Source organism: Convolutriloba macropyga, chromosome 1 (assembly GCF_964194025.1).
Source record: "Convolutriloba macropyga chromosome 1, txConMacr16.3, whole genome shotgun sequence".
Taxonomy (NCBI): Eukaryota; Metazoa; Xenacoelomorpha; order Acoela; family Convolutidae; genus Convolutriloba; species Convolutriloba macropyga.
This window is the reverse complement of record NC_134468.1, coordinates 12,381,939-12,403,788: the sequence shown is the minus strand read 5'-3', so window position 1 is coordinate 12,403,788 and position 21,850 is coordinate 12,381,939. Positions and strand designations below refer to the sequence as shown.

Genomic DNA, 21,850 nt, shown 5'->3' with positions numbered 1-21,850 from the left:
CGTGTGTTTTTGCGAGTGTACGTTTTTTCGATTTTTGTGTGTGTGTTGTCTTTGTGTTTTTGTATTTGTACGTTTTTTGTTTTTGTGTTTGTGTTTGCACGTCTTTGTTTCTGTGTACTATATATTTATATATCGATATGTACATATATATATATATATATATATATATATATATATATATATATATATATATATATATGCATGTGTATATGTGTGTGTGCTTGTCTGTGTGTGCTTCTATTTGTGTATACGTATTTATTTTTGTCTCTCTGTGTATGTGTATGTGTATTTTTGTCTGTGTATGTGGATTTTCGTTTATGTATATTTCTATTTGTCTGTTTGTTTGTAAGTATGTATGTGTGTCTGTCTGTCTGTGTTAGCGTATGTGTGTATGCGTGTACGAGTGTGTTTTTTTTTGTGTGTTTTTGTCTCTGTCCGCGCGTGTGTGTATGTGTGTGTGTATGTTTGTGCATATGTGTGTGCAAGCGTGAACGTGTGAGTTTTTCTCTGTTATATGTGTGTTTGTTTGCTTGTGCGTATGTGTGCATGTGTTTAAGTGTATGTGTGTTTGTCTGTGTGTGTGCTTATCTTGGTCTGTTTATGCGTATATGCATGCGTGTTTGTCTGTGTTTGCGCATGGTTTTGTATGCGTGTGCTTGTGTGTTTTTCTGTGTATGTGTATGTGTTTGTCTGCGTGTACGTAAGTTTTTGTATGTGTATGTGCGTATTTGTGAGTGTGCTTATGTGTGTATATGTGTATATAATATATATATATATATATATATATATATATATATATATTTATATATATATATATATATATATATGTATATATATTTATATATATATATATATATATATATATATATATATGTGTGTGGGTATGTGTGAATGTGCGTTTGTTTGTGTATGCATGTGTGTATTTTTGTTCGTCTCTGTGTGTAATTTGTTGTATTTGTGAGTGTGCCTTTGTATGTGTATTTTTGTGCATGTGTTTTCTGTGTGTGTAGGTGTGTGTGTGTGTATATGTGTGTGTGCGTATGTGTGTATGCGCGCGTCTTTGGGTTTGTCTGTGTGCATCTGTGAGGTTTTTGGTGTATGTACGGTTCAAACCACCTCTGTTGTTGTGACCTACCGTGTTGTCCATTTTTGTTACGCTTTCTAAACTCAATCTCTTGAATGTTAAAATAATTTGTGTTATGATTGCAGAAAGTTACTCAAATTAGGCAGAATATTTCTTAATTGATCATTTTTCCTCATCTTGCGTGTAACACGCTTAATCAAGTACCATTCCAAAGGGCTCTGAGTTGATAACATTAATCTAATCAGTCCGAAAGCTTTCTAAAATTGAGAGCTTTTTGGGATTCAAGTTACCTATTGACTCAAAAACGAAATGATAAATGGTTTGAGGGATTAATTAATCACCTGATGGGCTGTTCAGTTTCGCTTAAAAGGATAGACAATGAATCTATCAAGTGGAACTCTACCCCCTTTATCGCCATATTATGATTACACAACCAGGTTGATCATATTTTAATAACAGTAATTTTGATATAAGATTTTCTTCATTGATTCTTGTTTGATAATTATCTGGTTTAGAACAGAATGGTTTTAGGCTAACAAGAGGTATACAATAATGTTAATTAAGCTGATAATTGTATGGACAGATCAAAATCAGGTTAAAAACAGAATACCAAATTTACTCTGAAAAATAGACTGATCAGTCTATATTTTGACATGAACATTATATGTACAAGTGTAAAAATGGCTATATACAGTCTATGGATTTATACTGGTTCAGTACTGCAATGCTCTGGATGATCAGCCCGGGAACTATGAACTGTGTAAAGCGATCATTGCGGGAAATCATACAAAAAAATAAATTATGTATAGCCTGTTTTGTTATCTCGGTCGCAAGAACTCAATTAAATTAAATGACATAAATAACAGCTTGATTTGTTCGGGTTAACAAACATTGTTTTTTCCTATACCTTGTACACATTTAACGTTTTCAGAGCTTCAACCAAAATTGAAAAAAGTGCGCATGAGTCGTTCTTAAGCTCAATTTTGAATCGGAAGATACTAACGTGGGATAAATTAGACCCAAACAAAAAAATACGAATTGTTATTTGTACTGAATGCTGTAATTTTTTGTACCTTTTTGTACTTTTGTTTTTCTGTAATATTTTGAACTTTTATACTTTTTGTACTATGCTTAACGATCATTCATAAACCTGTGTAACGATACAAGAAAACATGACACTTGTACTAATCCTCCCAGATTATTGAAGTTTGTAGTAATTAATTAAATCATATTGGTCTGGTTTGAACAATTTTACTTAGAAGAAATTAATGTCTGGCATTTTCACATACCGTCAGAGAAAACGGGATAACAGGTGAAACCCGAGGCCATCAAGGCACTATTTTCTTACAGCGCCATTTTTAGCCTCTAAATGTACAATTCCCCGAAATTGTAACTGCAGAGGAAGCAGAATTTCATGGAGCGTTGGACCCATCCGAACGCCATCGACTCCCATTACACCCAGGAACGAAATCCACATCAATATCTACGCTAGACATGACTGTTTGCAAGTATATAAACCTCTATCAGTACTGAGCAATTCAAAATGCAATTCGTACAACTTTCTCAAGTCTTGGTCAAAACTCGGATAGCACTTGCAAGTATAATCGCAAGTCAACCCGGGTTGAGAAATTGCGACAAAATCGAAGCAAGAACTGTCGTTTTTGGTCGACTTTTGTCGATTTCGTCGGTTTTTTATGTAGGAAATGTCGATTGTCCACGTTTTCGTCGGTATTGTCGGTATTTGATGTAAGAAGTGTCGATTAGCGTAGTTTTCGTCGGTATTGTCGGTATTTGATGTAAGAAGTGTCGATTAGCGTAGTTTTCGTCGGTATTGTCAGTCTCAATTTGTTTTATGTAACGGCTGCTCTCCTATCAAAGTCAAGGAAAACTTTACACCCCCCAGTTCGTTTCAGCGGTTTCAAATCTGTCCGGATATTGTGTTTTTGCAGTTAACTTTTGTGAACTGTATTATCCGCTATGCTGTAGATTACCGTTGCATTACTTGTTGCACAATTATTCTTGATAACTAATTGCTCAGCTTTGCTGTATAAAAAACTTGTTTCTCTCAGAATAACAAAATAATTCAAATTGAAACAATCAAAATTTTGTTGAGTTTTTGATAATAACTCAAGTTATAAACCGAATATAGGAATTCCCGATCGTACAAATTGTAGCCCTATAATTTGGCTATAGCTATGCAAAGTTTCAACCTGCTGCAGTAAGCAGTTGTAAAACAGGATATCTTACCAGTTGCAAATCTGACAATAATAATATTTTTCTAACTTCAATGTTAGCAAGTCTCTCTATTGGTTTCAATAACACCAAAGTTAAACTAGAGTAGGCTTCGTTAAAACCAGTAAGAGAAACTGAATTTATGCTTTGCACAAAGTTTCTCTTACTTAGGAACTTCGTTCCTCAGAAAGAAAGTTTTGAGAATATCAAAGTTAATTCTCTTTTCACAAGTCAAAGTAAAGTTAAAACTGTACAATCACTAATATGATCTACAGAAACAAGACACGATAACAAGTAATTTACCGCTCAAGAAAGTGTGCTTCAATACGCACTGTATGTCAGTTTAATAAGACAAATTACCAAGTTTCAACTGATTTTTGGTAGTTTTTCAATCTCCTTTTATGCTGCTAGTCACGTGGATTTACATGTCAAATTCAACTGTTGATTGGTTGTAGATAATAATGTCGACAGAATGTGAACACTTTTCCATATCGGCACTTTTTCAGTGTAAATTTGATGTCATGGGAAATTTGTTAACCATGTAGAACTTTTGTCGAATATTCTGTATCAATAACAGGTTGATTCGCAATCCAATCGCAAAGAATCTGATGCAATACTGTTAAGTCGTAGTATTGTTTTGCTGGTTGTTGAGGTAGTTCGAGTTTGAGTTATAGTTTGACTTCATGAATGACGATTGCGTACTAATAATAGTTGCTAAATATAAATGTTCAAGAAAATGAACAAATCCGTATGACTTCAATAGAATGTAACATTAAATTTCGCTTGTCGTGCTATTCTAGCTTTAAGGCTTGAAATGACCTTGAAGCGCTATTCAATTTGGTTTCTGAGTTGTTAAACTCAGTCGCAATATCGCCGGCCCTGTTTTCTATCGCGAAAACATCTTTTCCAGGTAGTACTGGGGCGAGCTTCACTACTGGTCTCTTGTACACTCCGTCGTTCGTTCGAACTATAGCTGATCGAATCACATCGTCAGACCCATCGATGGTCTCCGTGACTCAACCTAGATTTTAATATCCACGCTTATCACTATCTTCGATCAACCAAACGAGATCGCCTTCTTTGAGGGTTTCGTTCGCCGTAGATCGCCATTGTTGCCGATTATTCAGAGTTGGCAGATATTTTTTACGAAATCTGTCCCATATGAGATTTGCATAGGCTTGAGTTTGTCGAAAGAGCTTTCGATGATCAACAAACTCTTCCGCGCATGGTAGATAGGGTAAGCAAACGTTCTTGTTGCCAAGCAAGAAGTGATTGGGAGTCAATGCTTCTAAGTCATTAACATCTGAACTGACTGGAGTCAAAGGTCTTGAGTTCAAAGTCTGCTCAACGATGCACATCGTGGTTGAAAGAACGTCCTCGGTGACTGATCTGTTCCCCAACACTGCATACATTGCTTTCTTGCAACTTCTCACCAACCGCTCCCATACTCCTCCAAAGTGGGGTGCTGCGGGTGGATTGAACTTCCATCTGATTCCTCGTTGAATTAGATGTTCTTGGATCCCTTCTTTGTTCCATGCGGCGACGTGCTCTGCAAACTCTCTTTCAGCTCCAACAAAATTTGTCCCGTTGTCGCTGATGATCGTATTCGGTTTGCCTCTTCGAGCAATAAATCTCATTATTGCATTGAGACAACTATCAGTGTCCAACTTAGGTACCACTTCTATATGCACCGCTCTCATAGTTAGACAAGTAAAGAGACAACACCATTGCTTTTCATTTCTTCGCCCAATCTTCACAATGAAAGGGCCAAAGTAGTCAACTCCAACATTTGTAAAGGCTGTTGAAGAATCTAACCGCTCTTCGTGTAGATCTGCCATGACTGGTGCTATCGTTTGTGCTCTGCCTTTTCTGCAGGTAACGCACTTGTTCTTGATTGATCTTAAGGCGTTCCGTATGCCTAGGATCCAAATCTTCTGCTGAACAATGTTTCTTACATGCTCAGTGCCCTCGTGTTGATTGTCCTTGTGCTCGTTTCGCAAGAATAATTCAACCGCATGATGTTTCCAATGTAGCAGAATTGGATGCTTTGCATTGAAGTCCAATTGACTTTTGCCTATTCTGCCTTTGGCTCGAATAAGCCCTTCTCTATCTATGAAGGGGGAGAATTGTAGAATTTTGCTGCCTTTTGGAATTTCCTTTTCAGCTTCGAGAGATTTCATCTCTTCACCAAACTGTTCTCGCTGTAGTAACTTGAAGATGATTGCTTTTGCTTTTTCTCTTTCTTCAATGCTGACAACAAGGGTTGCTGGTTTGTGTTTGCTCGATGCTCGCTGTACGTATGCCACTGTATTCACAAGTCTGTTAAAGTTACTGAATCTTTCCCACTGAATAACAGCTTTCTTTTCTTCAGCCTGTATCATGAAGACTGATGAGGGTATATTCTCTTCATCGGATGCAAAGATTAGGTTAACTTGCTCTGGCCACTCACTTTTTGGTCGCTTCAACCAGGCCGGCCCAGTGAGCCACTCACTTCTCTTGAGTTCTTCAATGTTGATTGCTCTGGTGCCAATGTCCGCTGGGTTGTTGATACCGCTCACATGTTTCCACTGTGAAACATCAGTTGTATCTAGTATCTCAGCCACTCGATTGGCCACAAGCACTTGTTGCTTGCGATGGGAGCTGTGGATCCATTGCAATACTGTAGTTGAGTCTGACCAAAAACTGCAACCATTTATTTTCATTTCATGCTCCTTGACTATCTGTTCCTTCAACCTCACTGCCATGACTGCCGCTTGCAACTCTAATTGTGGTATTGAAAGATGCCTCGTCGTTGCCATTCTGCATTTTGCAATGACAAATGCTAAGTCAGCTGAGTACTTTTTTGGTTGTAAACGTAGATAGGCCACTGCACACATCGTGTCTTCAGATGCGTCAGCAAATACATGAAGTTCGGTTTTATCCCTCTCTCTGTTGAAGTATCTTCTATCAATGCTTGTTTCAGCCACTATTGGAAGTTGTTCTTTCCATCTCAGGAATTCTTCTTCTTCACTAGGTTCCACTTCGTTGTCCCAATGTTGTCCATTCTTAGTCCAGATGCTTTTCAGAAGTCGTCTCATATGAACACTGAACGGAGCAAACAACCCGATCGGGTCGAATACTGAAGATACCAGTGACAGAATCTTCCTCTGGGTTATAGGTGCTTCAACTTCCTTGTTTGTACCTCTGCATACTTGATGACTGTCATCAGTAACGGTCCATTGTAGTCCTAGCACTGAGGATCCCTCCGTATTGGGTTCCACTTCGACTTGCTTTGTGTTGCTGATTGACTTCAAGTCTTCTGGGATTGCTTTGGTAACTGCATCGTAGTTGCTTATCCACTTCTTCAATTCAAATCCATGTTGCGAGAGAAGAGGTTGTAGTTGATTGAAAACTTCAATTGCTTCTTCCGGGGTCTCTACTGATTTGATGAAATCGTCCATGTAGAAGTTGTTTTGTATTGCCTTGGTCGCTATTGGATACTCTTTTTCGTTGTCCAGTCCCACTCGCTTGAGAGCATAGTTTGCACAAGTTGGAGAACTCTTAGCTCCAAATACGTGACGCTGATATTCGTATATCTGAACAGGTTCGTTAGTTTTTGGACGCCATAAGAATCTCAAGCAACTTCTATCCTGATCGGGAACTTGCACTTGTAGAAACATCGATTCGATGTCAGCTGTCAGGGCTATTGGTCCTTCTCGGAATCTGAATATTGTTCCAATCAACCCATGTAGCAGATCAGGTCCTGCTAGTAGCTTATCATTCAGGCATACTTCTCTGTACTTGGATGCGGCATTGCAAACACGTCTTACTTTGCCAGGCTTGTTCGGGTTTAGCACCGGATGATGTGGCAAATACCATTCTTTCCCGAAGCTGCCTTTCATTTTGGACTCGTCCGATATCTTTACAATTCCTTTTTCTACATCTGTATCTATTGACTGTTGATACAAATTCTTCAGGTTTGGGTCCCTTTGGAATCTTCGCTCCAGTGAGTAAAGCTGACCCAAGGCTGAGCTGTAGTTGTTCGGTAGGTTTGGCTCTGGTTCACTCCACAGCATTCCCACTTCCTACCGCTCGCCTGTGAACTTTGTCGTACTCTCTAGCATCTTTTGTGCCTGCAGTTCCTTCTTTGACTGACTGACGACGTTGATTTTGGAAGCATAGGTTTCTATGTCCCACCAGATTTGAATATTCTCTGCCACTTTCACATCTTCAGTGAAGGCGAAATGACAAACATTTTGTCTTCTTTTGCCCGTCATGGGTCCACTGACTACCCATCCTAGCTCTGTTAGAACGGCGAAAGGTTCACTTCGTGTTCCTATCTTGTAGTCCAATGGTCATTGTAGCTCATAAGCATCTTGACCAAGGATGATGCCAACTACCATCAAGTTGAAGCTTTTGTTGGGTAAAACACTCAAGTGGTTGAAGCTTTGCTTCAGCTTATTGTAGTTGTAGTTTGTGTTTCCCAAGGAGATTGACGGGTGTGCAAACGCTTCGATTGAATGCACCTTTGAATGTACTCCCTTTATTTTTAGAGGAACCTTTTCTGTCTTCAGATCCTTCGTTCCGTGTATGCCAGCTATGTTGAGCGTCACATCGGTGCCTTGGGCCCGTAACTTCTCTTGCACACTTTGATCGATGAATGAAACCGTTGATCCACTATCGAGGAAAGCATATGTGTTCAGCCTGTTGCCACCGCTCTGTATTGAGACAGGAACTATCTGAAATAAGCTAGTAACTTCGTTACTCTGGTTGATTGTTGCTGCGCTTACGTTGACTGAATGATTGCCCTCATCCATTTGGTTTTCTGAGTGTAGCAATCGGTTGTGCTTCTCGATGCATCCATTGATGCCGCACGCATTGACTTTACAATCTTTGATTGCATGCCCTTTGCCTAGACGTCCGTAACATAAGCGTTGCTTCCTCACTGCTGCGTACCGATCATTCATTCACACTCATGTTTCTGAATAGTGGACGACAGTTCCATATTTTATGAGTGCCATCAACTAGTGGACAGTGATCACTTTGCGTTTGCTTCGTTTCTTTCACGTTGGAACTTGCACTGAAGTTCGACGTTTTCGAGAACCGTTTGTCTCTATTTGTGCTTCTTCGGTCTTCTTCTCTTCGCTCTCCCTTGAAAGCTGAAAACCCTTCGTGCACGAATGCTATCCTAGATAGCCATTTTTCAAACATAATCAGATCAGGCCAATCTTCATCTTTATCATCAACATAGAACCACCACTTCTCTTTGAGAACCTGGGGTAGTTTATCTTCTGCCATATAGAGTGTCGAGCTTGATTGCAGATCACCAATCTGCTTGTACTCTTTGAGCACATTCACAAAGTTCGAAACAGTAACTGAGAAACTGATCAGACGTGTTGAGTCGTGAGGTTTCACCTGACTTGCTTTGCGGAGACTCTCCAGTTGTGCATCAATAAATCACATGAGGCCTTCCAAATTTCCTCTCCAGAATGCTCCATGCAGCGCCATAGAACTGTCCAGAATAGCCCATTCCAGAGATTGCTGACCTTGCCTTGCCTGTCAGTAGAGTCTTCAGATGGCTCATCTTCTCTGAGTCTTGTATTGGTCGTTGATCCACTGTAGCAATGAACATACTAGACCACTCCGGCCATTCGAGAGGGTTTCGGTCGAAGTTGTTCAACTTCAGCTTTGGTAGGTTACTGCTACCTGCGTTACCAATGTTGTGTTGTAGTCGACCAGCTCTGGGGGAAACGTCCCGGTCTTCAACACTTGAGGAACGGTCTCATGAACTGCGGTATCGGGAGAAGTGACTTTGCCTGTTCACTTCAGGGGTCACTTCGAAGCGAGCTGTTGATCGATCTGGTGTTAGAAGGTTGTCGATTCTGCTGGCCCAGTCAGAGACATCTCACTTCTTGGGTGTCCAGTTGAAGGGTGATTTATCTCGAGCACTGGTTGATTGGGAACGAGCATCATCGTTCTCTAATGCTGTTCTCTTCACTTTGCGCTCTAGCTCGCGCTCTTCCTCCAGTAGTTGATGCTTGGTTTCCAGTTCCTTCATTTGCATTTCCAGCTCTAACTTCCTCCGCTCAAACCGTGCTTGTTCGAGTCGCATCTTGCTTTCAAACTCGATATCAAACTTCTTCATCCTTTCCTCGCGCCTTTGCTTTGCTGAAGATGTTTCCGAAACATTCTCCGTCTCTTGGCCACTTGCTGTTGCTCCATTTTGCACTTTTTGAGCAACTGGGTTGTCCGTTGGGTAGTTATTGTTGCTCTCGCTGTCGTTCACTGCTTGGGTTGCGTTGCTTTGCTCTGCATTCTTTGCTGGTTGCGTGCCTTTGCTTATATATGAAAGCCAATGATAGTCCAAACTTGCTTTGCACATCATTGCTTCTTTCAGGTGCTCTTCAACGAAATTAGCTTGATAGGGCGCAAGCTTGTTTCAGCTGTGCAGTTGCTTGGGTATTTCTTCCTCTAGAAAGTGAACAGTCTGTTGGTAGAGGACCTTTAGTTTGTTGGGTCGATCTGAATCTTCAATTATTTTGTAGCCAATCCCTGTTTTGGTAATAACTTCTTCTAATAAATCTTGGAACTTCTTGTCGTACCTTTGCGCTGTTGATTGAAGCTCCTCTCTGCTGATTGGGTTAGGATTGCCTGATTGCCTTTTGCTTTGCTTGCTCCTTTTAAGCGAGGTTAGTTCTTCAACGTAATTTGTGAAGTGCACTCGCAACTTTCGCTCTGCCTCACTGGCGTTGCGCTGTTGATTTGTTTGATTCTCTTTGGGGGGTGCCTTCGGCACTCTCTTCATTAGATTGGACAGCAGTTTGCCTTCCACTGTCCGGGTCGGCGGACCAAATGTAACGGCTGCTCTCCTATCAAAGTCAAGGAAAACTTTACACCGCCCAGTTTGTTTCAGTGGTTTCAAATCTGTCCGGATATTGTGTTTTTGCAGTTAACTTTTGTGAACTGTATTATCCGCTATGCTGTAGATTACCGTTGCATTACTTGTTGCACAATTATTCTTGATAACTAATTGCTCAGCTTTGCTGTATAACAAACTTGTTTCTCTCAGAATAACAAAATAATTCAAATTGAAACAATCAAAATTTTGTTGAGTTTTTGATAATAACTCAAGTTATAAACCGAATATAGGAATTCCCGATCGTACAAATTGTAGCCCTATAGCTTGGCTATAGCTATGCAAAACTTCAACCTGCTGAAGTAAGCAGTTGTAAAACAGGATATCTTACCAGTTGCAAATCTGACAATAATAATATTTTTCTAACTTCAATGTTAGCAAGTCTCTCTATTGGTTTCAATAACACCAAAGTTAAACTAGACTAGGCTTCGTTAAAACCAGTAAGAGAAACTGACTTTATGCTTTGCGCAAAGTTTCTCTTACTTAGGAACTTCGTTCCTCAGAAAGAAAGTTTTGAGAATATCAAAGTTAATTCTCTTTTCACAAGTCAAAGTAAAGTTAAAACTGTACAATCATTAATATGATCTACAAAAACAAGACACGATAACAAGTAATTTACCGCTCAAGAAAGTGTGCTTCAATACGCACTGTATGTCACTTTAATAAGACAAATTACCAAGTTTCAACTGATTTTTGGTAGTTTTTCAAGCTCCTTTTATGCTGCTAGTCACGTGGATTTACATGTCAAATTCAACCGTTGATTGGTTGTAGATAATAATGTCGACAGAATGTGAACACTTTTTCATAACGGCACTTTTTCAGTGTAAATTTAATGTCATGGGAAATTTGTTAACCATGTAGAACTTTTGTCGAATATTCTGTATCAATAACAGGTTGATTCGCAATCCAATCGCAAAGAATCTGATGCAATACTGTTAAGTCGTAGTATTGTTTTGCTAGTTGTTGAGGTAGTTCGAGTTTGAGTTATAGTTTGACTTCATGAATGACGATTGCGTACTAATAATAGTTGCTAAATATAAATGTTCAAGAAAATGAACAAATCCGTATGACTTCAATAGAATGTAGCATTAAATTTCGCTTGTCGTGCTATTCTAGCTTTAAGGCTTGAAATGACCTTGAAGCGCTATTCAATTTGATTTCTGAGTTGTTAAGCTCAGTCGCAATTTTTTAAATACAAAAGAAATAGAGTAAAACTAAGTGACAAGTGGTGCAGTGGAGGAGAAGGTGGATAGTAATATATGGGTCCAAGGTTCGAATCCTGGCAGGGACTGTCAGGTTTGTGAGATTTTTAGAATGGCAAAAACCGACGATTCTTACGTTAAAATACCGACGAAAACCGATCAAAACGACGAAAAAAAACGTAAGGGCTTTGATCGGTTTTGGCGAAGTAAAAGCGACGAAAACCGACGATTTCTTATGTTTAAATCCGAATAATTTCTCAACACGGGAAAACCAACCTTTCAAAATTTTCGAGTGAAAACTTCAAATTGCGGAAAGCTTTTTTAGAGTGCCACAGTTTTAAGGTTATTTTTCAGTAACGTTCCCGAGGTCCTTGAAAATAGCTCCCAGCAGTCAACAACTGACACCACACGACGATATAGGATACGTGCAGGTCAAAAACGGTCAGTTCAGGTGCTTCATTTTTGCCAGTTTCTGACTCTACCTTTCCTGTTGATGAGTGAATTTAACACTTGCAGGAATCTTGCAAGCTGATTCAAAACTTGCAAGATTCTTGCAAGAATCTTACAAGATATTAATCAAGGCAAAGAAATAAATCAGGGTAAAAATGTTTTAGAAAACATCTTTGAAGCAGATTTTAGTTTATTGAACAAATTTCAAAACCAAATTCAATAAAAAATTTGTTAGCCCGGATTCAAAATCTTGCAAGAATCTTGCAAGAATCTTGCAAGAAGTTTTTGAGTTCTGGAATATTTATTTGTGCATTTTTGGTAGCTAAAACTTTTTGAAATTTTTGCTGCAGGTTTTCGATCGCTGTAGTGTCAATTTGCAACAGAGGAAAAATTGTGATTCGAACCGCTGTTATAGTTCCTCAACTAACAAAGAGTATTTGCGATACAACGGCTGATCTGATCGGAATCGTCTATCTTTCCCAACATCAACGACAAAAAGTTTGACGTGCTCTACGGTCACAGCTTGATATGTTGCTTCCAATTGGTTAAAAGCAAGATACATTTATACGGTTAAATTGCCTATTGAATGAAGGTTGGAATGAGTCAGTTTTCGGTGCGAGCGGTTAGACACCGAGGTAGCGTTTAAAGGTATGACACTTTGTACTTCGAAAAACTCTGTTATGCCTAAAACTTTTTGTTCTGTGCATGCATAGGCCTGAAATTTCGATATGAATAAGTTCAATGACTTTTCTTAGCTAACTTAAAAGATCTTGGCCGTTTTTTTTCAACCCAATAATTAAAATAAAAAGTCTTTTGGAGGGTTTTAGTGCATACCTCAAGACGGTTCTAATGAGCTAGGTTCGATGGCGATTGCTTTAGTAATTTGTTAAAAATTAAAGGTTCAGGACTCAATGGTTCAATAACTGCAACATTTTTCTGATACCCCCTTCTTTTGTGAATGCCTTATTTTTCTTGCGATGCTTTTTTAATGTTTTGTATCTTCACAATCTAGTTGATATTCAGTTGTCTACAAACAAAAGATAGGAATTTGTGCTTGTCGTCATTTTTTCTGGGATTATGGAACAATTCACGATTTTTTCTGTCAATTTCTTGTTTAATTTTTGTGGTCGCTATTTTTATTTCCGAGAACTGTTTTGCTTAACTTTTACGTTTTTCTCACCTATTGTTGACAATTTCTATGGTTAATTTGCCTGTTTCTGGACTTTTTTTTCTAATTTCTTCTTGCTATTTTTTGCGCTTCCGGACATAGATTTGCCATTTGTTTTTCTATTTTTGGGTTTTACACACCTATTTTTGACAACTTTGTTTACTTGAAGTCACGTAGCCATGACCTTCTTTCGATATTTTTCCGGCTAATATTCGCGTTTTCCAGGCTTCCTTTTAACAATTGTTCAGTGAACTTTTGCGTTCTCTGGGCATATTTTTGACATTTTTGCTGCTAACTTTGCTATTTTCCGGACTTAGTTTGACATTTTTTGGCTGTTTGTTTCTGCGTTTCTCGGGTTAAATGCGTTCTCCGGACCTATCTTTGGTAACTCTTATTTCATAGTTTTTACCCTTTTAGGGATTTTGTGATGTTTTGTAGGAGGTTTTCCGCGTCATAGAGATTATTTTGAACAATTTGTGCACTATTTTAAGAACATTTTCAAATTTGTTAATTCATGCAACTGTAGCAAGTCTTGGCCAAGACGTACAAGCATATGAGCAAGTCTTTGCTAAGACTCGATTTTTGGATTGCATGTCTTATTAACCAAGACTTGCATTTAGAAGTACACGTGGTAACTAAGTACACTCAAACTGCGGATTTTAAAAAGTGACCTGATCATAGCTCTGGATCAAGGAACTTGCGAATAGACCGAACCAGTACTTCTATTGACTTGGCTTTAGGTCCGGCCCCAACTCCCATTTTGATCTCCATCTTTTATCTCTCGACATATTGAATAGACTCCTTGAGCGTATGCGCTGATGTGCTTAAGATTGAAACTTTTCAGGTCGACCTTTAGTCAGCTGTTTGGAGCCAGCAGAGCAATTCGTTCAACATTAGTCGCTCATGTTTTATCCTGGGTCGAGGTCTCGCAGCCATTCAACACAAAAATTATGGAAGATAAGCGGTGAAGGCGTGAAATTCAGTGGCTTGCATGTCTTAACGAATAGACCCTGAAATTACATAAAGTCGCCGCTTGAAAAAGTGTCCAAAATAGATGAGATATGCGGTGAATGCAGTGAAAGTACATAAATTAACAGCCTAACTTATGGGTGAAATTACATATATTCAGCGCTTAGAAAAAAGTCAAAATTATGTAAGACAAGCTGTGCATGCAGGCGCAGGCATTAAGTTTTGATTTTTCGGGCTTTATTTTTGCCCCGGTGTGCTTTGGCTCGGTTTGGGGGTAATCATGCACTTTTGTGCACGGTTATCTTCTGCGGTTCTGTTGTTCTGTTTTCTTTTCTTTTTTACAGGATCTGGCGACAGCCGAGAACGAGGAAAGAGGACACACGACCTGGATTTGCCAAACGAAACCAGGAAATAGTCAACAGGAAGAAAACAAAATATTTGAAGAAAATTTAGAAAATTTTGAAGAAGAATGCTTTCTTGTTGCCTTAGATTAATCATTCTGATGCCTTTTCCGCTATTGTGATGCTCTCTTTTCGCATATTCAAATCTTCAGAGTTTTCGTTTTTGCATAGAATAAGACCAGCTGACGAAAGCCGACGCCTGTCACATTTGAAAACGACTATCCCGCTAATATTGCACATAACTGGTCCAGGCAAGGAAAAAAATGTGAATTTATACAAGAAAGACGTATACTTTTTGAAAAATGACGTATTGAAGGTGATGAAGTTATGTGAAACAAGCGGTAAATCTTTGTAAAATCAACGCTGGGAAGCAGTAAGTTTTTGTAAAATCAACGCAAAAAAATGGAAAAATAGGTAAGACAAGCGGTTTAGAAATGTTGTTCTATTTTCACCGCAATTTTTGTACATAATTTTGCGGTGAAATGCGGTGAATGGTGTGAAACTATGCTCTAATCCTATGCTCAATCTTTTGCAAACCGTTCATTAAATTGAAGAGCCTTTTGTACGGATTGATTGCCTGTTGAATGGCGGTTTGAATAAGTCAGTTTTCGGTCGATTGGTCAGGCTTTCGATACTTTTTAAAGGTATGAGCCAATGTACTTAAAAACTGGGACATGCCGAAGTCTCAATTGTTGATAACTTTTTGTTAACTGAATAGATATAAACTAGTTGCAAAACATTTTCTCTGAAGAATTTGCAAGCGAACCCAATGTAAATTGTACCCACTTAGGTTAAATTGCTCTCATTTCATTGTCTATTTTTATCAAACCTGTAGTTAAAATGAAAATTAATTGGAATGGTTTTAGTGCATGCTTCAAAATGGTTCAATTGAGCAAGGTTCCTTTTAGTGTTTTCGAAAAAATTAATGGTGCACGACCCAGTACCACGAACACCTGGAACATATTTTTGATGCCTATTTCTTTTGTGTATGACATATTTTGTTTATAATGCTTTTTTATGTTTTTTTATTCACAAAAAGTTGATATTGATTTTTGCTGCAAGGATAGGATTTATGCTCGTCGTCACTTTTTCTAAGATTATAGAACATTTAGAACAAGCAGTTTTTTGCTTACTTTTTACGTTTTTTGCAACTGTTTTTGGCGATTTCTTCGTTAATTTGCGTGTATTCTGGACCTATTTTCTACATTTCTTTTGGCTATTTTTCAAGCTTCCCGGATCTATTTCTGCCATTTATTTGGTTATCTTTTGAGTATTCCAAACCTGTTTCTGACAATTTTTTCGCGTATTCCTGCCAATTTTAGCTAGTTTTTTGGCCGGTTTTCGCAATTTCCACATTTTTTATGACTGTTCAAATAACTTTTTTTGTTTTCTGGCTCTTTTTCGGAAAAATGGTTTTGATAATTTAACTGTTTTCCGGACCTATTTTGGACGTATTTGTGCTTTTTCGCGTTTTTCGAGGCTATTTTTAAAATGATTCCCTTTAATTGACAATTGCCGGTCCTGTTTTTGACAATTATTAGGCTAAATTTTGCGTTTTGCATTCGGACCTATTTTAAACAATTTTTCAGTTTTTTGCGTTTTTCGGACCTATTTGTGCGACGTGCACGTGGTGACTAAGACTTGCACTCAAGCTGGGAACTCTTTTGAACGTTGGCTTATTCCAAGTTCATGGAATACGTCATATTATTTGTATGTTGTATTATTCAAATTTTTTGAGAGTAAGAAAAGGCTTCAATTTCTTTCTTAGAAACAGTTGGGGCGAATTCCAAATAACGATAGAAGTGAAAAAAGAAACAAAAAATTGCCTCTTTGATTCAAACAAAAATAGACAGATTGCATTTGAAAATTTAACTTTGTATGTTGTGCTTATGTGTTGTACTTTCTGGTGATTTGGGCTCATTGAAAATTGCATTTTTCAGTCACAAGATCTTTTAGAAGGATTTTATATCCCAGGTTTTAGTGTTTCCTAAGATAACATGATCCATGTTGGATCTTTTCCTTTTGTTCTCCCCCCCCCCCCCCCCAAACACACACACAGCTTAGTGAATGCATATTATTTGCACCCCCCCCCCCTCCCCCAGACGCACGTGCTATATAATTTCTACATAATGATTTACTTTGTAATGACACGTGCTCTGTAACTGGGGGGCACAAACGGAAAAGATTCGATAACATTTCCCCATTACGAGCGAGCAATACTAGAAGTAGTAAGAGCTTACAAGGCGACTGGAAAAGGTCAACAGTTTTGAGACGGAATCCATTATAATTTGGTTACAGTTGATTACACTCAGAGTCTCGTCAATTGAGTCGGCTGCTTTGATTAGAACTAAAAATTACAGAAGGCTGCAAGTCTGGCTTGTACAATAAAAACATAAAAAGATAAGAAAAGCTGTTCATAAAAGTTTTTTACATGGTAATTATCAAGACTAAACTATTGTTAGCTCAGAAGATTATCAACTCTGCTTTTTTCTCTCTTGTCAATAAGAAAAAAAATCGAGCAAAATTATTACTCGCCAAAAAACTGAGATTTTGAAATTTTTTATCTAGGACCTTAATTTTCTATCTCCCAATCAAAAGTTTCTGAGCGCAGGTCAGCGTTCAGCTCTTAGCAAAGCTAATCAGTGGTCTTTTGTGTCTCGATTCTTGAAGATAAATTGTGATAAATGTTAATAGTGAAATTTGTGTTAAGCTTTGATCATCAATAATGTAAAGCTTTGATTATCAATACTAACAAAATCTATAGGCTCATTTTCAAGTTTGCCTTTTCAACTTTACAACCACAAAACTCTGCAACAAAATGCTGGCGAAAGTCAATATCGCTCCAAACGATGATGCGATTGATATCGGCTCGTCTAGAAATGATATCTGGAATATGTATCCAAGAGCTACAACTGAGAGCTTCAAAAGTGTCGAAATTGAGGGTAGAGAAACTTGGGAACCATAGACGAACAAAATGGCCGCTGTCACATATAGCACGCTTGAAATAACTGCGTAAAATCTGAGCTGAAAATCACAAATTGAAAGGTCAAAGTTATTCAAAATCGCAACTTCGTATAAACAGTAGATTAATGGACCGGGAAAATAGCTCAAATAAGCCAAAGAGAATGGAACTTTTTTAAACATTTGCAATCCACAGTAATATAACGTTCCCATAATTCCAGACAAAGTCGCAAATCCAACACCAGTAGCGTAATCGAAGTCGAATTCTAAGTTGATCAAATTTTTGGGCTGACAGATTAAAATTGTGCCCGCTAATCCGATTAACCCTGCAACTAGTGTCAAAATATGAGGTCTCTGTTTGAGAGCTAAGCTTTCTATGGCAACATTGCTGAAAAGGAATCGTTTTCTTTCACTCTTCTTCCTTAATGTAGGCCATCAACTTAGTGATGTCGTTGCAACTTCACCCGAATCAGTCTTCTCATGCTGGGGGCCCAAGCCAAAAAAGTTAATAAGTTTTTTTTTTAAAATTAATGCACGATAGTTGACAACTAAACAGTCAGCAAAAATGAATGAACTCACAAAGTCTGGACAAAGCCTGCTCTTATCGCCCCAAAGTTAGCCCTTAGCCAAAGTTTGCCCTTAGCTCACTGGGATATTAAAAGTGCTCGATAAAATTAGCTTATCATTCAAATAATTACTCGAACCGGCAAAATATAAATAATAATAAAATCAGGCACTTCGAAAATATGTTTTTTGGTGGTGGAATGATTCCAGTATCAAACAATTAAAGTTTAGTTTAAAAAAGGCTATTTTGTTTTTCCAATTCTCGTTGCAATTGAAACCGTTACTTAACTTAGATATACAAAAAAAACTTATATACAAAAATCATTGTACAACTATTTTGAGTGCTTTTTCTTGTCAATATGAATAAAGGTACAGCGCTGAAAAATAGTACAAAAAACAACCTAATTGCAAAGCAAAGTTTTGCCATTGTATAAGATCTTCGTAGTAATTATAGGGCGCTAACAAGTTATTTAATCTTTAATTTTTTTTTTCAAAGCATTAAAAAGGGGTTAAGTGGTTCTTTTAAGAATTGCAGCAGATAAAAATCCATTATCCGATCAATCTAAGAAAAACTTTCCAGTCATAACGTTTCTTTTAAAAAACGGTGTGTAAAAATCATAGCTAAATCTCCTTTAATATCTTTGTGGTTCTTTTATACATTTTCATTATCGTAAAAAAAATAAATTATTCTCTCAATCTCATACAAAAATACCCTACACCAAAACTTGACCCATGAAAAGGACATGCTTGATCGAAAAGTTTATAAAGAGACCATGGTGGCCACAAAAGAACTATGAAAATAACTTTGCATTTTTGATCACCTGAATTTTTGATTGGCCCCAATTTTGTCACTCTGCACACTTGGTCAAAGGAAAAAAATTAAAACCGGAGTTTTGTTCGTTCAGAATTGGGTCCTTCAGTTTTCGTTGACAGAATTTTTTGAGGAGTCACAAAATTAGTCGAGCAAAAGTAAAACGATAAGTCAAAAAGTATCTTTTTATGGGTTTTAGTTGACCAGGTCAAATGATGCGTCCAGCAAAACAAAAGTTTTTCGTGGGTCTGCACTTTATGATTAATAATTTTACGAGCATTTTTGCTCACTATTTCGTATAAGGTAGCCAGCATGCATGTTCTTTCATATTTATGATTCCCAAGAAGAATTATCTTGTCAAAAATTGGCATCATTTGGAAAAAAGACAATTTGTTTTTTGTGGGAAGAACAACTGAATCTTGCCACATTATCATCAAGGTTATTGGGGAAAAAGTGATTACAATTATTCTACCTAGTTTCATTCAATCAACTAATATTGCAATATAGTTCAGCTGTGATAACTGCTTTATGTTGAGAACTGGAAATTGTCTTAAGACCTATGACAGTTTCCCAACAGTGATTTAATAAAAACTAGAGTAGTTCAATGTTTTTTGGTCTTGGTCCTTTGCTGCTTCAGTATGTGCAGCAGCAAACGAAACAAAATATATTGCAATTTTTTTAACTTGACTAGCTGAGCCCAAATTGGGCAAGTAGCACTCTATCGCTAATCCTCAAGGCTATAATATGAGCCCTAAAAAGGAAAGTTTGTTAGCATTGTCTGGTCTCCTGTCACTGTGCGTCTTCTTATTGTTTTTGAAAAATCAATAAATGTAGTTTGAAGAATCTGTTGCCATTATTTTTTCGCAAAAAAAAACACGCAAAAATACATAATCATTGTAGATAAAAAAAGCCAAAAAAGTGCTTCTTTGAATCTGGTCGAGCTTAAAAAATGGTGTTAAGGTGTTTTAGAACAAGTATCTGGCAGAACTATTGGTCAAAATGTGATTAGCACCATTGTTTTGCCAGTCACATTAATTGCATAAATGCGAAAGAAAATTTTTAGTATTCTTATTTTTTTAATTTAGCCCCGGTCTTCAAATATATATATATATATATATATATATATATATATATATATACATATATATATATATATATATATATATATATATATATATGATAATGCGGGACTTTTCTATAGAAGATACACTGAAAAATGCTTTTCTTGATATTAAGAAGGTTCAAATATATCTTGGGTTGCTAAGAAGGCTGATCAGTAACTAACCAATAGAACAGAATGGTCTGATTAGGGTTTAAAGTCTGGACTGATTGGTCTACTCAAAACCTCAATCGATTTCCAATAAATCTTTATCGATCTGGCAAAGTAGCCATCCAGTGAAATTGGCTGGGTGAGTCAAAGTCTGCAGAATTTTCTGATGACTTAAATTTTTATCCCGCCTTGCACCGCGACACGGGGTCAAGTTAACATCCAAATGTATACCTTAACTAATTTCCTAATTTCTTCTAAAAAAAGGAGAATAGGAAAGCGATTCCTTATAAAATGGACTGTGAGGCACGCTGCATTCGTATCTCCCATACTCGTGTATTGAAAGGCTACAAAGTAAAAATGGGTATAGCCCCCGCTGAAAAATGGACCAAGTGTTAAAATAAGCACAACCGTTTTCCAAGTAATTCCAAACTTTGAATTTTTGACTTTCGCCACATTCCGTTCGTTTTCGGGTTCGCAGGTATCGATAAACGAAGTTTCATCGAAATTGGTTTTTTCTCTATCGAGAATTGCACTTTCATTTTCAGATTTTCTAGATTTCTCATTATTTCGACAGACGGCACTCAAGCAGTAAAGAGTTCCGCAGATACCCACCAGAAATGAAGACTCGCTTCCGGAACTTTGGCTAAGTTTGAGGAACAAAACAGCAACAGAGGCAAATAAAGAACCGAAAACGCACGCCAAAACTGCGCCGTATTTTTCTGATGTCAATTTAGTAATTTTAGGTAAATAGAAAAGTTTTTGGATTCTGTACATAATATCTGGAAACATTGCTGTAAATGGAATACTAAGTAACGTAAAATTGAAATTCAAGCCAACGTACAAAAAAGTTGTTGTTCAAATTAGCAGCAATCAAGACTACGCCATATGATGCTAGAAGACTGGACCATGCTGACCCTAGTTCCAGGACATTTCAGAGTTGAATCTTTAGATTCATATAGTAAATGGAAGAGTCAGTTCTGAATCAGTATATATGAAGTCCATTTATAAGCATTTATGGCCATGAAAATTTCAGAAAAACCTTTAAAATCATAACATTGCACTTGTCAGATAAAAACTTAATCAGACAAAGTTCATGTGAAATTGAAATTTTCGACTGAAGCAAAAAAACCGAGCATGATGAGATCGCACGATAACCGGCGTCCCAAGCTATAATTGATTGATTGTATTAGAGTATTTACATGCTGAACTTTTTTTGAGAACTTTTTTGAGGCTGACTTTTTTCTGAGAAGTTTTGCCTCAGTATGATTTGGGCTGGTAGTTCAGAACAAATTCAGAGGAACTAGGTTGTCCTGGTTTTTGGATTTTAACTCTGATCGTTTTAATTTTTGACGTGATAATGATACTTGACAGATAAAAATACAGAATAAAAGTTAAAATGATTCAGCGCTGTAGATATATGTGACCTCAGTCAGGGCAAAACCTCAAAGATGTTGTCAATTTGTTGTGTTTCAATTGTAAGAAAGCTTCAGAAGGCTCGATTTGGCATGTTTGATTTAAACAGGTAACAAATCGTTGATATGACGAGTTTGAAATGTAAGAAAACATTGGTATGATTGGTTTAAAGCGTAGCAAATTGTCAGTATATTGCAATTGAAATGTAAAAAATAAACATTTTCGTCGGATTTTTCTGTATAAATGTTTTAGTTCTTGGCTTTTAATGTAGTTAGTATAGAAACTAAAGACCTCGATATCAATCCTAATTCCATGAAAAAACTAAATTTTGGTGAAAAAGTGATATTGATAAGTTGAGTTTTTTTCTGTTCCATTATATAAGTAGTAACCAATGTAAACATTTTCATATAAACAGTCCCTCCTTCATTTG

At 37.4% G+C, this 21,850-nt stretch overlaps 2 protein-coding genes across 2 annotated transcripts in view; both read right to left on the bottom strand.

Moving 5' to 3' along the window:
- LOC142345131 (uncharacterized) overlaps positions 1 to 1,211 on the bottom strand; it is a 12,890-nt gene extending 11,679 nt beyond the window's left edge. Inside the window, exon 1 of the mRNA XM_075397510.1 lies at positions 1,136 to 1,211. Within this exon, the coding sequence (XP_075253625.1) occupies positions 1,136 to 1,147 (12 nt within the window). The 5' untranslated portion in view covers positions 1,148 to 1,211. The remainder of the gene's footprint in view (positions 1 to 1,135) is intronic.
- Positions 1 to 21,850, bottom strand: part of LOC142335045 (dihydrolipoyllysine-residue succinyltransferase component of 2-oxoglutarate dehydrogenase complex, mitochondrial-like) — a 559,039-nt gene that overhangs the window by 168,807 nt on the left and 368,382 nt on the right. The window lies entirely within an intron of this gene.